The sequence below is a fragment of the Acipenser ruthenus genome, chromosome 37, assembly GCF_902713425.1.
Source record: "Acipenser ruthenus chromosome 37, fAciRut3.2 maternal haplotype, whole genome shotgun sequence".
Taxonomy (NCBI): Eukaryota; Metazoa; Chordata; class Actinopteri; order Acipenseriformes; family Acipenseridae; genus Acipenser; species Acipenser ruthenus.
Genome location: NC_081225.1, coordinates 6,154,770 through 6,173,504, shown reverse-complemented (window position 1 = coordinate 6,173,504; position 18,735 = coordinate 6,154,770). Strand labels below are relative to the sequence as shown.

At 40.3% G+C, this 18,735-nt stretch overlaps 1 protein-coding gene across 5 annotated transcripts in view; it reads left to right on the top strand.

Annotated features, from left to right (window-relative positions):
* The window catches only part of LOC117397945 (chromaffin granule amine transporter-like), a 42,896-nt gene extending 40,788 nt beyond the window's left edge, over positions 1 to 2,108 (top strand). For 4 of the 5 annotated variants that reach the window (XM_059008395.1, XM_059008394.1, XM_059008393.1 and 1 more), the window contains exon 16: positions 201 to 2,108. In XM_059008395.1, coding sequence (XP_058864378.1) covers positions 201 to 311 — 111 coding nt within the window. In that variant the 3' untranslated portion in view covers positions 312 to 2,108. The remainder of the gene's footprint in view (positions 1 to 200) is intronic. The other variant, XM_059008397.1, reaches the window with a different exon arrangement.
* The last annotated feature ends 16,627 nt before the right edge of the window (positions 2,109 to 18,735 follow it).

The window sequence follows — 18,735 nt, the reverse complement described above, 5'->3', positions numbered from 1 at the left end:
GAGGTCTCTGACTATACAGCAGAGAGGTGACAGTCAAGACATTTTGGAAAAGGGATGCTGTTTAGCTTAGTGAAATAGATCCTAACGTGTTCAGTACTAAACCACACCAAGGAAGTAGAGTACTGTACAAGCATGCCTCGTTTCATAATCACTGTCCATTCTTTGTGTATTTTATTGACAATGCATTTTCTTTCACTTAGGCAGTTCTGAACCATGAGTGTCCCATGCCCACCGAAAGCTACAGAACCCAGAATACCTGCCACGGTTTTCCACTGAGTGGTGAGAGCTTTGATGAGGAGAGCCAAGAGTGATTTTTTGGAAGTTGTCCTTAACTCACCCCTCCCCCTGAATATTGTGTTCTATTTTGTATTTGTAGACCCTCCCCTCCCCCAAAGTTCCACCATCACAAGACACAGTCAGTATGCCCTCTAAGATCTCTGCTTCAGATCATTAACAGAAGAATGTACTCGAAACATTTACCAAACCAGAAACCTATTGTGGAAGGGTGGGGGGATTCACTGACACGGGAGACACAAGATTTTATTTGTAAAAGATTTATTTATTTTACTTCTTTATTTTTTTTTTATTTAGATTAGCCCGCAGAGGGCGCTGTTGTCCATGGTCTGGATACTGCCGACAGTAAACCAGGACCACGGGGTTACCAACATAGGTATCCCAATACGTGCACCTTCAAGTGCTCAAAAATAATAATGAAAACAGAAGGCGAAAGAAAAAGGGAAAATAAAACACAGTAATAAAACTACAAACAAAAGTGCTGCTTATGCAGTGCCCCCACTGCCGCTAATCCGGTCAGCATGGGTCTCCGTCCTACACTCAGCTGTGCTATACACTGGGGTTGGCCAGGGTTCCCCGTACCTCTACACACGTCCCCTCGGGTACGTATTTATCTATATTGCTCTGTGAAAATTAGTTTTTTTTTTTTTTTTATGAAAGGCTAGTGCCTAGTGGCACATCTAGTAAAAGCACTCGCGTAGAGTGCTGGATGCGCCCTGTCACGAAATCCGCGTGTTCAGATTCTTTTACGTACTCTTTTGAATTGCTCAGCACACACTCTTATCTCAGGGGAGACGTTAGGAGGACAGAGATGTTATTACTCCTAGTGGGATATAGTTCGTGCTCTGGACCCGCAGTATATCCAGATGACTAATATAGAACTCAAGAAATTGACAGACTCATGTATTTAAAGTTTTTTACGAATCGGAGTATGATTAGTACTCGTTCGGTTTATTAACGGTTAAATATTGGATAGAGTAGCTACAGGCTATGTCGTATCCCCAGCTGAAAGACACACTGGGCAGTCCAGTGTCTTAACAGATATCAACGTTAACACTTTAATACATGTATATATGTGTTAATCAAGGCTGACAAGCAGGCCAAGAATACGTCACCTAAAGTACCCAATGGTCTATTTCAGCACATTCAACAAAACTGTGAGTCCCTTATGGCAATACATGTGAGATAAAAATAATAATAATAATTGCTTAATGCTTACCCTTTAATATAAATTGTAAAAGGATATGGCTGTCTTCACCAGGCAAATGAAACTGAATTCAATCAGCTCAATTGTGTCGGTTTGCAAAAGATGGACCACCTTGCCCTGTCTGGGATGAGTGTGGTACCCATTGAAATTACTCTGGAGTTTTATAGGTTTTTCATCTCATTGGAATACATGGGATGCCTCAATTAAATCCAATCATTAATCAGGTGGGACAGTTATTATCCATTTTACAAATAATAGTTTTCAAAAGATCCGGACTAACTTTTCAGAATTAATAGGGGTCATGTACTCAATAAATTCAAAACTTCACACTTGTTGCAACTCTTGTGATCTCATTTCTTTGCTTTCCTCCAAGCCCCTCCTTTATCTGAAAAGTTAAGTGAACCAAGGTTCCCAGGATCTTGGTTTATAATATAATATAAAAACACTACTGCATGCAAAACACTAATTTTATATGTGTTATATATGAGAGATGTTCTTAATATGTGACATCATCTTCTAAGTGATTATATTATGCTAAATTAAAGGTATGTGTTTCTTTTAACTTCATATTGTTTCATCATTTTGTTAATGAGTCAGTTTTGATTCCATATACCATTGTCTAACAGTATTTGACACAAGTTTGTCTCATACAATATTCAAGTCATTTAGTTTCACTAAGTTTAAGTGGTAATAGTTTTCATTACTATGATTTATCCCTTAAGAGATGCACTGACCAGGCTCTGACCTGTACCTGACTCTGGGAATATGTTACTGCTAGCAGTTTCCACAGTCTCTTGTTTTTTCCAAGGTCAGTGTCTGTGCAAAGAACTTTATTAGATATATGACCTGTCCATTAAGCCATGATTTGTGCATATTATTTCAAGACATTTACTTATCAGTACTAAACCACTAACTCCATAAACCTTAACACTACAAGTCTATGAGATTTGCAATTTTGCTGAAGTGGAATGTAAGATGACCCCCTCCTTTCTCTACAGCCCATATGAGGCCCTTTTTCACTGCAGCAGTTTCAAATAACCACATTATAAGGATTCCATCTACCATCATTAGACAATAGTATAGTGGATTAATAACAAGGTACATTATAGTATATTATTACAAACTTAACACAAAAACATAACACAACACCTTTTAACTTCTATACTTCAATGGATATCATAATGTCTAGAAGTCTTATTGTTCAATAGAACAAAGAATAAACTTGTACCATTTTCCCATTTAAGTAAATCGAATACTGCTCCAGGTTTTAATCTTCTTATCACTATGGCAAAGTCGTGAACAAGCAATAATACTTGTCAGTTTTAAATAATATGTTTTCTCATTATAGCAAATACTTAAAACATATTATTAATCTTATGAAATAACTGTTATGAACTATAAACAGTTTCAATTAGCACTGAACCTGTTTCATTATAAGATAATCTTTCAATTAATTTACCTCTGTTTATCAATTGCTATAATATTATTTTGGTGAATCCCTTTTAGGATTTAAATCCAAATATAGGCCAGTATAACTGCATTCAACTAGGCTTGACCCTTCTCTTTGTTCATACAAAATCCAGCCGAGACAGGATTTTTTCTCAAGACCTCTGGCTTGTTAGTTAATCTTTTGGTCATAAAGAGTCTCTTCTTATCTTGTGTTTTTAGGGCATAAATTTGTAGATTAACGTTCACGTTTAGCCGGAATGGTGCTTTTTATCAAGCGTCATGCTTTCTGAAGATAAGATATACTAGTGGTAAATCGTTCATTATATATATTTTCTTAGGGATTCTCAGACCACTAAGTATTTAATTAAATACATGTGTAATTCCATACAAGAGAGGACTGACCTATTTCATGGAGCTAGAGAGCCACCTACTAGTGGTACAAGGATACTCTTTCTTTATCCTTCCTAATATCTTTGACACTTCATTTTATAATACATTCCATATTTGAAATTGCCTAGTCCATGTCCTGCATATCCCAGCGTTCCCAGCAGGATTCAACTTCTGTGCCGGGTTCAGCTCTGGTTGGTTCTCTCTTCGTACCTACAAGATACTTGGACACGTTTAGCTGGGACACCTTCTACACATTCCAATTTACCTAGATGAGCCCATTTCACTAAATGACCTCCTTCACAATTTATGCATTCAATCCTCTTAATATCCTTTGGATCTACATTTAGATGAGAGAAAGAAACTCCTTCAGAATCATTACATTCAAACAAGATTCTACAGTGTTTAGCTAAATGACTACAGGCTGGATAAAGTTTGGGCCCAGTCACTGATGTCTTGCTTTGGCACATATTACATGCACACATAACAAGAGGATTATGTTTCAATTTGTGTGTCAGGGTTAATTCTGCACCATGTACAATAGTTCTGGATCTGTACACATTGTTACTATACATTCCCTTCTGTTCACACAGAGTCACTTTGTGAGGTACGCCTTCCATCCAGAACACTGAAGGAGGCCAAAACTCACTGTTATTCATATTTTCTGGTATCCAATTACTGTTCTGCCTCACATCATCAGTTGGCAGACACAATACAACTGAATCTGATTCAATTGATGAACCAACAGCTGTAGCTACCGAGATCCTCCATGTCAAAGGAGTCAATATTTTACTGACCAGCCTAGCTGATTCAGCGTCACTTGCGACAGCCCTATAGTCTAGACATCGCTGGTTCAAGTCCAGGCTATTCCTTTGCCGACCGTGGATGGGAGCTCCCAGGGGGCGGCGCACAGGTGGCCGAGCGCTGCCCGGTGGGAGGGAGGGTTAGGTCGGCCAGGGTGTCCTCGGCTCACCGCGCACCAGCGACCCCTGTGGTCTGACCGTGCGTCTGCGGGCTTGCCTGTAAGCTGCCCAGGACTGCATTGTCCTCCACCGCTGTAGCTCTGGGTGGCTGCATGGCGAGTATGCAGTGTGTAAAAAAGCAGGAGGCTAATGGCACACGCTTCGGAGGACAGCGTGTGTTCGTCTTCGCCCCTCCCAGTCAGCACAGGGGTGGTAGCGGTGAGCCGAGCTAAACAAAATAATTGGCTACTACCATATTGGGGAGAAAATAACAAAAAACTAATTGACGACTACTAAATTAAAAAAAAAAAGAAGTAATATTGGATGAATCTTAGGACCTCATTTAATAAAGGGCACTAAATTTAGAGTTAATGTGCATGTAAAGTAGTGAGCCTAACGTGCATGATAAATCCAAATTGACTGCCCCATTTACTAACAGAGAACGCAATTTAGTGCAAGCAATAATTTAATGTTCACGATAATGTCCGACACTACACGTGACCACGTCATATCAAAAGCCCCAGCAGTCTAGGCATATCTTTTGGTCAGTAGCTTATTGTGGGTAGGGTGGAGGTGGCTTACATTGATCGGAAATGAGTGATCGACAGACCCAGCACTCGGCAGCAGGACAGGCAGAGGCAACGGAAAGTGAAACTGCACTGCTTACCTTTTAATTTTAACATGTATTCCTTGTGTGATATAAAAAAAAAAAGAAAAGAAAAGAAAAAAGCCTTTTTCCTTTCTCCAGTAATGCATATACAATAAAAGTCATGTTGTGAATGGCATATTTTTCTGTTTGTTCTGTTTACTCGAGAAATATTGATCAAGTCTTTTCCTTGTCAGCATTGTCACCCTGCAGCGCAGGCTCCATGGATCGGGGTGACAGTGCTATGCGAGTACAATCGATAGCACCCATAACACTGGGGAAGCCAGCAACCTGGTGGAAGCCTCACATCTCGTAAACCTGTCCATTGCGTGGGAAATGTAATATAATTCCCTGTGAGCTTTAGCAGGTCATACTGTTGTATTATACACATGAGTAGCTACAGCTTTTAATGGCTGGGAGCGTGTGAATCTAACTAAACATAATCCTAGTGCACTGGACAAATGTGACAGCTGATTTGACTTAGAAAAAGACTGAAGGGACACAAACCTAAAAATAAGTTATGATATGCAAACACTCACAGAAGACATTGTAGTGGCCGGATGTATATGGGTTCAGCGGGAAGAAATAGGCAGACAACAGTGTGCAGTGAAAACTGCTATTTTTATGTAACTTCTTTTTGTATCAATGGATCTTTTTGCCCATTTATCTTATCTCTCTCGCTCTCTATACAGTACTATACTAGTCCCAACTCAACTCTCCTCAGTTGGCACGCAGCACTCCTTTTGATGGATGCGGACTCCGTCCACTCATCACCATTGTCCCATCGGTATCCCCTTGCATTCACACATACACACACACAGAAACTGACAGGCAGGTAGGCTTCTCAGTGAAAGACAGGAGAGTGATTAGCAGGTGAAACACACTCAACAGCGCACAAACATCACACCAACAAGGCAAATTCCCAACCCCATCCCCAGTCCATTATTAAGTACATATTTTCACCGGTCGCTTGTTGCAGCTGCTCCACCATAAAGGCCCTTACACACCAGACGCGACACAACAAAGCAACGCGAGAAAATCAATAAAACATATGCTTTTTAATAGCGTCCTTCACACCAAAGATGACACGACAAGCGACGTCGCCACGACACAAATTCCAACGTGAGCGATGGAAAAAAATACAACCTGGTCCTATTTTTGCGAATTCGTTGCGCGACAACTACACAACTGAGCAATCAGGGAACAGCTTCATGTCATGTGGTTTGAAATCAAGACCTGTTTCACTTTGTGACGGGTGACCACCACTGTGTATTTTATTATTTATGTAGGTATTCATTTATTATTATTACTACTACTACTACTACGACTACTACTATTACTACTATTATTATTATATAAACTGTTGGAAAACATGGAACAAGTATTGAATAGCAGTTTGCTACGCATGAGGAATGACGGCTGTATTCATGTTATTTTTCTGAAAAGTGATTTAACATTGGATAGAAAAAACTGTTAGTTCCAAAAATGCAAGCACTGCTGTAATAGATGAAGGCTGGCTATATACTCTGGGTATATAGATACTTGCACTGCATTGACTCCGAGCAAGCAAGTAATAGCAGCTTCATTGAGCAATGGATGGTAGCAGAGAGCTGAGAAAAACACCAAGTTAACGTGTATTTAACTATACTTAAACAACTGCACATTAGAAGTAAATTGAAGGCAATATGGTAGAGAAGTTAAGATTCTTTTGTGTCAAAGCAAATGGCTGGCCAGCAGCACACGGCTGTACAAACAAGTCCTTTGATCTCCAGCCCTGACATGAAAGAAGCTTGCCCTTCGGGAGTCCACTGGGGTATAAAACTAGTTAAACAGGTTTTTGCTTAGAAAATACAGCTGGTTTATGAGGGGGTCATAAAGCTAGTTTTCAAGGGGACCAAAAGAAGAGACCAGGCTCTAAGACTTCAGAGAGATCCAAAAAGAGATAATGCCACTGGGATCAAAGGGTCTTAGGCAAATCGGAGAGATAGGAACAAGGAAGATGACAAAAACCAGATGTATGGACCTTTGTGGCACCAGGGTCTGAAGAATGCACTGAGTTCAGAGATCTTCACACTAGATCACACACACACACACACACACACACACACACACACACACACACATAATGATAATGAGTTGTACCTTTTCTATTGGTTAAGTGTCAGAGAAAGCGGAGGAGAGAGACACCTATGCAGAAGGGTATTTAATGTCATGCAACGATTGTAAGAACGAGTATTCTGTTTGTCCTGTACCTGGGACCAGACTCTCTGCATATTTCAATAAACCTAACAACTGAGTGAAGAAAAGGACTCTGTGCATTTTCTTGAATCTACTTACTCATCATCCTCTTTTTTAAGTTACATCATAAACATACTGTGTTTTTGTGCGGACGGACGAAAGCCGTCCGATATGATTATTTATTATTTAAGATGACTGCGAAAAGCCATGCATTTGTGTTTTGTTTATTTATTTAAAAACCTTGTGCAGAAGGTGACCATCTCCCAAGTTAATTCCATGATTAATTGTTGACAATCCTGAGATGGTCACATTATATAAAAACCTGCAGCTTTCTGCACTCCTGGAGAGAGTGTCAGAGGCGAGACGTGAGAGAAACAATTGACAGCTCACTTGGTGGCCGCACAGTAAAAAAACAAAAACAATACATCTTAATGTACCTGAAAATGTCTATAGAAATTGTATGTAGGCCAATATACTGAAATATACTACTTTACACAAAACACAGTACCCCCACTGCATGATTCCTAGTCATCAATAAGTAAGCAGGCATGGTTTCAATCAATTGATCAACATATTACTTAATGTATTTTATAGTACAAAATAGGCAGATATAACTTACAGATAATAGATAAGATATGCTTGGTACCCACTGCTGCAACGCTAGTGTGGGAACGCACAGTGCTGCACAGTACACAGTGCACAGTACTTGGTGCGCACGGGGATCAGCACGCACGGTGCTTGGTACTACATTAGTGCACAGTCATAAAGTGCTGCACGGTACGCGGTGCACAAGGTGCCCACGGTGCCCACGGATCTCAGTGCATGGTGTGCGGTGTTAGGTACCCTCTGCTACAGCGCTAGTGGGTGAGCGCACGCCATTCGCACTTAGCCATTGCTTGAGTGCAGTGCAAGTGGTGTTTAGTGCACGGCCAATGCACAACACCAGGCCCATGTCAGGCAAGTCAGGGTTCCACCCCTGCAAGGCCTGCAATGCCAATATCCCGCAAGAGGGCAAACATACCCTCTGTGCACGGTGCTTGGGCGTTCAACATGCCACCTTGGCCCTTCGAGAGGGACGTGGCCTGTAGCATCTGTGAAGCTTTCCATCCCTCGGTGAAAGAAGCTCGTTTTGAGAGGGCCACGAGGGTGAGCTCCGGGCCTTCTATGGCCGGACCATCAGCAGCTCTTGGAGCCCCAGAGCCCCTCCTCCATGACCTGTCCCAGGACCCCGTGCTAGGCATCCCCAATGCACAGGCCGCCCGCAGTCGCTCATTATCTCCAAGCAGACAAGGGACATTATGGACCTCAAGGCCCAGATGGCCCAGGTCCTAGAGCTCTTGGCTAAACAGTCGCCGGCGGCCCAGGCCCCTGTCCAGGCCCTGTTGCGGACCCAGTTTCCATACCCCCCCTCCCCCGGGGGAGTTCAGGGTGGATGGGAAGAGGACACGTCCTCCATAGCGGCCTCTGGGGAAGAGGCCTCCTTCTCCTGACATGCAGGTGGGCGAGCCCCTACTGAGGAAGAACCTGGCTTCAAGGTAGCCTCGGAAGCCAGTGCCCCCCTGTTGTCCAGCTCGGTTTCGGCATTTACGGGATGCGCTGTAGCTTTCCTGCAGGTCCCCTGGACACCAGCGGCAGAACCACGCCGGTCAGTTTTCCGGATGGAGGCGATGGCTCCTCGCCCTCAGAAGTTCCTTGCATGCCCAGACTTCGTGGAGGAGGTACGTTCCTCCTGGGATCGTCCGACCCCAGGTCCTAGCGTGCTTAAACAGGCCACACCACTTGCCCCCTTAGAAGGCGCGGATAAGCTTGGCCTACCGGAGTTCCCCCCAGTTGACTCCACCATCGCGGCCCTAGTTAAGGCCTCACTGGTGGGTGGGTTGGCTCGAGACCCGGCGTGCCCGAACCCTCAATGTAAGGTGACAGAAACACATCTCAAGCAGGCATATGCAGCAGAGGCGCAGGCAACTCACCTGTCTAATACAGCGAGTGTGCTTACTGCTTACATGGATAGTGTAGTGCGGGCATTGAGATGCTACGTGCATAGGACAAGAGCTCTGCGTCAATCTGACCAGCTCTTCATCTGTGGACCCTAGGACAACTCCTCTCTAAGCAGCGTCTGTCATATTGGATTGTGGATACAGTCTCGACTGCATATAGGAGGCTGTGTGGTCCAGTGGTTAAAGAAACGGCCTTGTAACCAGGAGGTCCCCGGTTCAAATCCCACCTCACCCACTGACTCATTGTGTGACCCTGAGCAAGTCACTTAACCTCCTTGTGCTCCGTCTTTCGGGTGAGACGTAATTGTAAGTGACTCTGCAGCTGATGCATTGTTCACACACCCTAGTCTCTGTAAGTCGCCTTGGATAAAGGCGTCTGCTAAATAAACAAATAATAATAATAATAATAATATAATAGTGCTGGCTTGCCCCCACCTGGTAGGGTAGCCGCACACTCCACTAGAGGGTTGGCTACATCTTGGGCCCTCTTCAGAAGTGCCTTGATGACTGATATTTGTACTGTGGCTAGCTGGGCTACGCCACATACCTTCTCCAGGTTCTAGCGTCTTTTAATGTGGTAGACCCTGCCTTGCCTTCTGTAGGCACAAGGCTCCTTGACAGTGTAAGTTCACACCACTAACGTCTGGGTTAGACAGTGCTCCTGCGTCCCTCACATGCTGCCGTTCCTTTTCCCTCACAACGGCTCTGGTATACATTATCCCATACCTAATGTTGTTGGTGGTCGTCTTCGAATTGAAAGGGAACGCTAGGTTACTTACCATAACCCTGGTTCCCTGAAAGAGAAGACGACCACCAACCGCGAGGTCGCATTGGTCGCCCTCACGGGTTTGATGGAAAAAGAGAAATGGCTTCCTTTGGATGAGAGTTTTATCCCCTCAGTGCATCATCTCAGGAAGGGGCCTATCGGCAGCTCTGGTATAGAGAGCTCAGCAATACCTACTCAATGGGCAGGCATATCCCATACGTAATGTCATTGGTGGTCGTCTTCTCTTTCAGGGAACCAGGGTTACAGTAAGTAACCTAACGACATGGATAATTATGTTGACAACCTACGTGACCAAAAAATGAATAGATTCAAACTAAAATTAGGTGTTTAGGTTTAAAGCAATGCCCATACAACCTGCCGGGCGACTTCTGGGTCCACAGGGGATTGTTAATGTTCATTTGTTGTTCAGTTTTTAATTTGTAATGCTCTTCATTGTGTGCCCTATCTGTGGGTGTTTCTGACTGCATGATAACCTTCGTGTGTCTGAACAATTAACACGTTTGTTTTTTTTATCAGAAATAAAAATGACTCAGAAATTCTATAACAATGCATTAAACCCATAATATTAATTAAAGGTTGATGTAGGTGAGATGAAATAAAATACATTTTCAAATTTTTTATTTTGAACAATATCAAACGAACAACAACTTCTGTCAATGTTATATATTTATCTGGGAATTTAACAGAAGCCCTTCAAAGACTAGGCTTTTTTCACTACATTGAAAAACAAAAGTACTGAATCCATCTTTCATGGTGTGACAGGGCGGAGCCCTGTCTGTGTATATAGTGTGTTGTTGTGAGATTGTGTCCATGTGAGAATGTTTGTTTGATTGATTAAAACTTGTGTGAGTGCGTGTGCGATTCAAATCCGTGTGTGTGTGTGTGTTGTTTAGATAATTGTTTGGTTTATTGTTTGTGATTGTGTAATGCATGAATATATATATATACAGTGCCTTGCGAAAGTATTCGGCCCCCTTGAACTTTGCGACCTTTTGCCACATTTCAGGCTTCAAACATAAAGATATGAAACTGTAATTTTTTGTGAAGAATCAACAACAAGTGGGACACAATCATGAAGTGGAACGAAATTTATTGGATATTTCAAACTTTTTTAACAAATAAAAAACTGAAAAATTGGGCGTGCAAAATTATTCAGCCCCCTTAAGTTAATACTTTGTAGCGCCACCTTTTGCTGCGATTACAGCTGTAAGTCGCTTGGGGTATGTCTCTATCAGTTTTGCACATCGAGAGACTGAAATTTTTGCCCATTCCTCCTTGCAAAACAGCTCGAGCTCAGTGAGGTTGGATGGAGAGCATTTGTGAACAGCAGTTTTCAGTTCTTTCCACAGATTCTCGATTGGATTCAGGTCTGGACTTTGACTTGGCCATTCTAACACCTGGATATGTTTATTTGTGAACCATTCCATTGTAGATTTTGCTTTATGTTTTGGATCATTGTCTTGTTGGAAGACAAATCTCCGTCCCAGTCTCAGGTCTTTTGCAGACTCCATCAGGTTTTCTTCCAGAATGGTCCTGTATTTGGCTCCATCCATCTTCCCATCAATTTTAACCATCTTCCCTGTCCCTGCTGAAGAAAAGCAGGCCCAAACCATGATGCTGCCACCACCATGTTTGACAGTGGGGATGGTGTGTTCAGGGTGATGAGCTGTGTTGCTTTTACGCCAAACATAACGTTTTGCATTGTTGCCAAAAAGTTCGATTTTGGTTTCATCTGACCAGAGCACCTTCTTCCACATGTTTGGTGTGTCTCCCAGGTGGCTTGTGGCAAACTGTAAACGACACTTTTTATGGATATCTTTAAGAAATGGCTTTCTTCTTGCCACTCTTCCATAAAGGCCAGATTTGTGCAGTATACGACTGATTGTTGTCCTATGGACAGAGTCTCCCACCTCAGCTGTAGATCTCTGCAGTTCATCCAGAGTGATCATGGGCCTCTTGGCTGCATCTCTGATCAGTCTTCTCCTTGTATGAGCTGAAAGTTTAGAGGGACGGCCAGGTCTTAGTAGATTTGCAGTGGTCTGATACTCCTTCCATTTCAATATTATCGCTTGCACAGTGCTCCTTGGGATGTTTAAAGCTTGGGAAATCTTTTTGTATCCAAATCCGGCTTTAAACTTCTCCACAACAGTATCTCGGACCTGCCTGGTGTGTTCCTTGTTCTTCATGATGCTCTCTGCGCTTTAAACGGACCTCTGAGACTATCACAGTGCAGGTGCATTTATACGGAGACTTGATTACACACAGGTGGATTCTATTTATCATCATTAGTCATTTAGGTCAACATTGGATCATTCAGAGATCCTCACTGAACTTCTGGAGAGAGTTTGCTGCACTGAAAGTAAAGGGGCTGAATAATTTTGCACGCCCAATTTTTCAGTTTTTTATTTGTTAAAAAAGTTTGAAATATCCAATAAATTTCGTTCCACTTCATGATTGTGTCCCACTTGTTGTTGATTCTTCACAAAAAATTACAGTTTCATATCTTTATGTTTGAAGCCTGAAATGTGGCAAAAGGTCGCAAAGTTCAAGGGGGCCGAATACTTTCGCAAGGCACTGTATATATATATATATATATATATATATATATATATATATATATATATATATATATAATATTTTGCAACTTACTCTTGAAAACAATGCGAGTGTATCAGTAAAATATGCCAATATACACCAAACATAAGACAATACTACACTAACAAATGACATACATACATTCAAGAGCTACCCACAAAAAATGTTCATGCAAAAGTTTCCTTGAACCCAGACAAGTGGTTTGCAAGTTAAGACTGTAGAGAGCAATAGTTTAATCTTTGTATGCAGGCCTACTGTATAAACGTAATTTAAATTGTATGTCGGGCTAAACAAACAAACAAAATAAAAATACTTAAAAATGAATGACAATGCATGATTTAACCACAAAACAAAAACATTCCAGACACATTCAAATATAAAAATAAATAAAAACACCTGCATATACACATGTAGATAGATAGATAGATAGATGAACCAAGAAAGTTTATTTTTCGATTCATATTCAGATCACACTAATTTTTATTATAAAAAGTGTCACCTACTAAATGAAAATTTTGAATATGTGTCCATAGTTTTATTTATTATATGTTCTTCGATATTTTTGCAAAAAATAAATTATATATATATATATTTTATATATATATCCTTACTGCTGTGCAAGTAAACATTTTCCAGGGCGCGTTATGTTATATTATGCCATTTGGGTGCAATGTGAAACAGAATGAGATGCATTAGATGTAAGAGCTGTATGTAATTTAGAAACACTTTACCTTGATGACTATTGAGTACAAATGTATAATTACACAGTAATTCTTTTCTCACACACTGTATAGTGGTATTTATTAAATGTATTTACCAGCTCTTTACAGGAGCAAGTGCCTCAATGGACTGAACTGGGCCTATAGCTCTAAACATTGTTTTTAATTAATTTATCACACAAACACATTCCACATTTACGGAAGTGTCCGTATATATTAACTACATCATCATGTTAATAAAGTATTATAGAAATAAATAGGTCTACGTAAAAACAGACTGTGTGACTTACACAGATTGGGGGGCTGCTCTACGTGGCAGCAATACGCTTCCATAATGTTGTGAAAATAAATAAATATTTTTTTAAGTGTGTATGTTCAGATATAATTTATAAATCTAATTACAAGATTTAACATTTAGCTAAATATTTAACTGGCCAGCTAAATCTGGAGTTTTAAATCTGTGAAAATATTAACACTTTTTTTTTACACATGGCACCCCATAACTTGACACTTCTTTTCTCGCACACTTGATAACAATGCTCATTACATGTTCTAATTAGAGAAAACATCCACAGAAAAAGGATGGCTGTTTTTTAAAAATGTAGTACTAGAGACACAAAACAATTACATCCCAAAAGTAGACAAATCTAAATCTAAAACAAAATGGCCAAAATGTTTTAATAGATCTGTGACAGGGTGGCTGGGCGGTGGCGTCATGGCAGAAGCAGGAATGTAAACACAACTGACACCAACAGTACTGCAGTTAAAGGCGGCGCCGTTTTATTTAAATACAAAAATAAATCAAAGGTTTAAACAAAAAGAAACTACCTCACAGAGCTAAAATAAAACAGGTAAACAAAACAACTCTCGAACACAAAATAACACAGGTCAGGCTGGGCAGTAGCCTTCACTGTTCCTGTATTATTATTATTAATTAGTTTTGTTTTCTCTCTCTCATCGCTCCTCTCATACACCCACCTAGAGCGAAGAGAGCTGCAGGCTTATATGCAGGTGACCATCTCCCGATTAGCTACAAATTAATCACTTAATTAATTCGGGAGATGGCCACCTTCAGCACAAGTTTATTAATCATTCCTGGCAGAGGACGAGCACCAATCTTGTCTCTGCCAGAACACGTTTTAAAATAAACAAAACAAAAACGCACGGCTACGCCGTCATATTTAAAATACAAAAATAATAACAAAACACAGAGCGCTTCGCCATCATATAAATACATAATAATAATAATAATAATAATAATAATAATAATAATAATAATAATAATAATAATAATAATAATAATAATACAAAACAAATACAAAATAACACAGGGTCAGAGGGGGAAACCCCGTTCTAAAAATAAATAAATACATTTACACAGCAGGGCTCTCTACTGCCCTGCTACAAGATCAATTAAAAAAAGATACTCAGCAAAAAAGGCACTTTACAGAGCGTTTTAAAGGGACCAAAAACAAAGTACACAGAAAGAGTACTTGGAACTGCAAACACAAGTCAAAAAGGAAGTTAGAAAGGCCAAGTGAGAGATAGAAATGAACAATGCTAAGTGGGCTAAAACCAATTCCAAAATGTTTTTCCAATATTATAACAGCAAGAGAACATTCAAAGAGGAGGATAAATGTCTAAGAGACACAAATGGCAAAAACATAGATGAAGAAAAAAAATAACAAATATATTAAATGATTACTTTTCACAAGTTTTCACAAAGGAGGGTACAAACAACATGCCCCACATGTCGACCTGTTCCTATTCAGTTTTAAATAACTTTAGCATAACAGAGGTGTTAAAGGGACTAGGAGCTCTTAAAATAAACAAATCCCCTGGGCCGGATGAGATCCTCCCAATAGTACTCAAAGAAATGAAAGAAGTTATTTACAAACCGCTAACCAAGATCATGCAACAGTCTCTTGACACAGGGGTTGTACCAACAGACGGGAAAATTGCAAACTGATCCACAAAAAGGGAGACAAAACCGAACCAGGTAACTACAGACCAATAAGCCTGACTTCTATTATATGTAAACTTATGGAAACTATAATAAGATCAAAAATGGAAAATTACCTATATGGTAGACAGTCAGCATGGTTTTAGGAAAGGGAGATAATGTCTAACTAGCCTGCTTGATTTTTCTGAGGATGCAACATCAACAATCGATAACTGCAAAGCATATGACATGGTTTATTTAGATTTCCAGAAAGCTTTTGACAAAGTTCTGCATAAAAGATTAATTCTCAAACTGAACGCGTAGGGATTCAAGGACATGCATGCATATGGATTAGGGAGTGGTTAACATGTAGAAAACAGAAAGTACTGATTAAAAGAGAAACCTCAAAATGGAGCGAGGTAACCAGTGGAGTACCACAGGGATAAGTATTAGGTAATCTGCTCTTCCTAATCTACATTAATGACTTAGATTCTGGTATAGTAAGCAAAGTTGTTAAATTTGCAGATGACACAAAAATAGGAGTAGCAAACACAGTTGCAGAAGCAAAGGTCATTCAAAATGATCTAGACAGCATTCAGAACTGGACAAAAACATGCAAATGACATTTAATAGAGAAAAGTGTAAGGTACTGCACGCAAGCAATAAAATGTGCATTATAAATATCATATGGGAGATACTGAAATTGAAGAAGGGAACTATGAAAAAGACCTAGGAGTTTATGATGACTCAGAAATGTCTTCATCTAGACAATGTGGGGAAGCTATAAAAAAGGCCAACAAGATGCTCGGATATATTGTGAAAAGTGTTGAATTTAAATCAAGGGAAGTAATGTTAAAACTTTACAATGCATTAGTAAGACCTCATCTCGAATATTGTGTTCAATTCTGGTCACCTCGTTACAAAAAGGATATTGCTGCTCTATAAAGAGTTCAAAGAAGAGCAACCAGAATTATTCTGAGTTTAAAAGGCATGTTGTATGCAGACAGGCTAAAAGAATTGAATCTGTTCAGTCTTGAACAAAGAAGACTACATGGTGATCTGATTCAAGCATTCAAAATTCTAAAAGGTATTGACAGTGTCGACCCAGGGGACTTTTTCAACCTGAAAAAAGAAACAAGGACCAGGGGTCACAAATGGAGATTAGATAAAGGGGCATTCAGAACAGAAAATAGGAGGCACTTTTTTACACAGAGAATTGTGAGGGTCTGGAACCAACTCCCCAGTAATGTTGTGGGAACACCCTGGGATCCTTCAAGAAGCTGCTTGATGAGATTCTGGGATCAATAAGCTACTAACAACCAAACAAGCAAGTCTCGTTTGTAAACTTTCTTATGTTCTTATGTTCTTACGTTGATGCAGAATCCAGTGTAAGAAAATGAGTACGTCTGCATTTCTTTCTTTAATTTTTTCCAGCACTCTGCTAGCCAGTCCACTCTTTTTTCCAGTCATATATGTTGTAATCCCAGTTTGTTTCTTCCATGGTAATTCTGCACTTTCCATGGCTTCTTGAAGTTAAACAAAGTCATTTCCAGTGGTTGTGTTGTTCATGCTTAAAAGCTCTTCAATTACATTAAAGTTAATATTACCTGCCATTTCACTAACACGCTCAGCAACCATGTTACGAGACAGACTGACATGAGATTTCTTCAGGGCATACTGCATCAGCTGTTTTAAGCATGCACCTTTTAACAAATTCATCGTCTGAAAAAGGTTTGGCAGCACATGCAATTTCTTAACAATACAACTGGCATCCACACACTTTCATTTTTTTTTTTTTCAGGAAAACCTTTTGTTGACATGCCATAGCTTCTTTCATTTTCAGTAAACACCCTGTCCCTGTGTTTATATGTATTATTTTGTATTTGTGGCGTGTTATTATTATTTAAATGTATGTATGCATTGGTGCACGCGGTGTGGTGTTATTAGTGTTTAATATGTATGTATTTGTGCACAGGTGGCAGGGAAAGGTTAATTGCCACTTCACAAGCAGACTGTGCCTGGGCCTGACTGAATGACTATTAAGCAATTGAGCCCAGGCACAGCAGCATAAATGAATCAGAAACCTCTCAGTCTAGGTGGGGTGTTCAGAGGTGGAACGTGAGTGAAAGAGAACTAAAAGGATAAGAATAACAATTGCTACTCGTGCTGGCTTTAACCAGCACGATACTTCTTTGTTTTGTCTTGTTGAATTATTGTCTGTTTTGTTTTGGACATCATGCCTTTTGTTTTGTGTGGTTTTGCTTTTTTTAAATATTTAATTTGTTTAATTAATCCACGCAACAGCACTTCATACCCCGCAGCATCTTCCAGGATTATTTTTAATTGCAATTTCTGGTCTAAGTGGTGGAAGCCAGAAATCTTGCTGGTGAATCTAGAGTAGGAAATGTTTCTGACTGTTGTATTTGCTGCAGTCTAGAGCAAAGTGTTTCTCTGTTTCTACCTCCCCACTATTGCACTGGCCAGATAGGTGCCTATCTCTTGATCTCCAGGTCTGCCTGTCAACCAGTTTCCTCTTCAAGATTGTAGTCGCTCATCCTGTATTTTGTCAGGGTCGGTTTCATTTTAGGGTCTTTTATTTCAGTTAGATATTCAGCAAGGGAATCATTTCTGTTTAACATTTTGTAGCATTCTAGTTTTTTTTGTATTTATTTGGTCAGTGTAATAGTTACTATAATTGTTTGTGTGTTTGTTTTGTGGTGGTAGGAATCAGGGTCACTCTGTTTTAAATTTGATTTTGATTAAAAGTGGTCATTGTCCAAGCTCTGCTCGACAGCCACTGTTTGGGGCATTTCTGTGGAGGTTCAGGAAGTTTTTGCAAAACTAAGTTTTTTTGGGGAAAATAAAACCTTTTGTTTTTTCTAAGTTTACCTCCATAGCCCAGGTTTCTGTTGCAAGCCCTGCCCTGTGGGAGACAGTAAGAGCAGGTCCTCAGCATAGAGCAGGCACCTTACATGTCATCTAGAGCAAATCCAGGAGTGGAGGACTGTTCTAGTTCTGTAGCCAGCTGATTGATATAAATATGTGATTAACTGCTTATTCATGGCTGTGGAGGCTACAAGCCTGTTAAGGGTTAACTATTATGCGTCTCGAGACAAGCGGTTATAGGTGTCTTCCTGAGGTGTAAGCATCTATATGTTAATTGCCCACACGCAAAACCTGTTTCAAGATGTATGGGTTACTGTGGGAGTCACGAGCTGAAGAACGGCTATTAGGGAATGGAGAAGAGAAGTTATTTCTATTTGCTTGCCTGGCTGTACACGGCTACTTGGATCTGTACTGGTAAGCTGTGAACTATATTATTTACTCCAATAATAACTGGAATTGTCATGCCTGTGTACATTGATTTGATAACATCATACACCTTGCCCCCTATACCAGTCTGGAGGATTTTAAGATAGAGCTCTGGGTGCCAGATTGAAGTCTTTTTGAAGTCAACAAAGCAGGCAAAGATTTTTCCTTTCTTTTTGAGAGATGTGTTGATTAATCAGGGT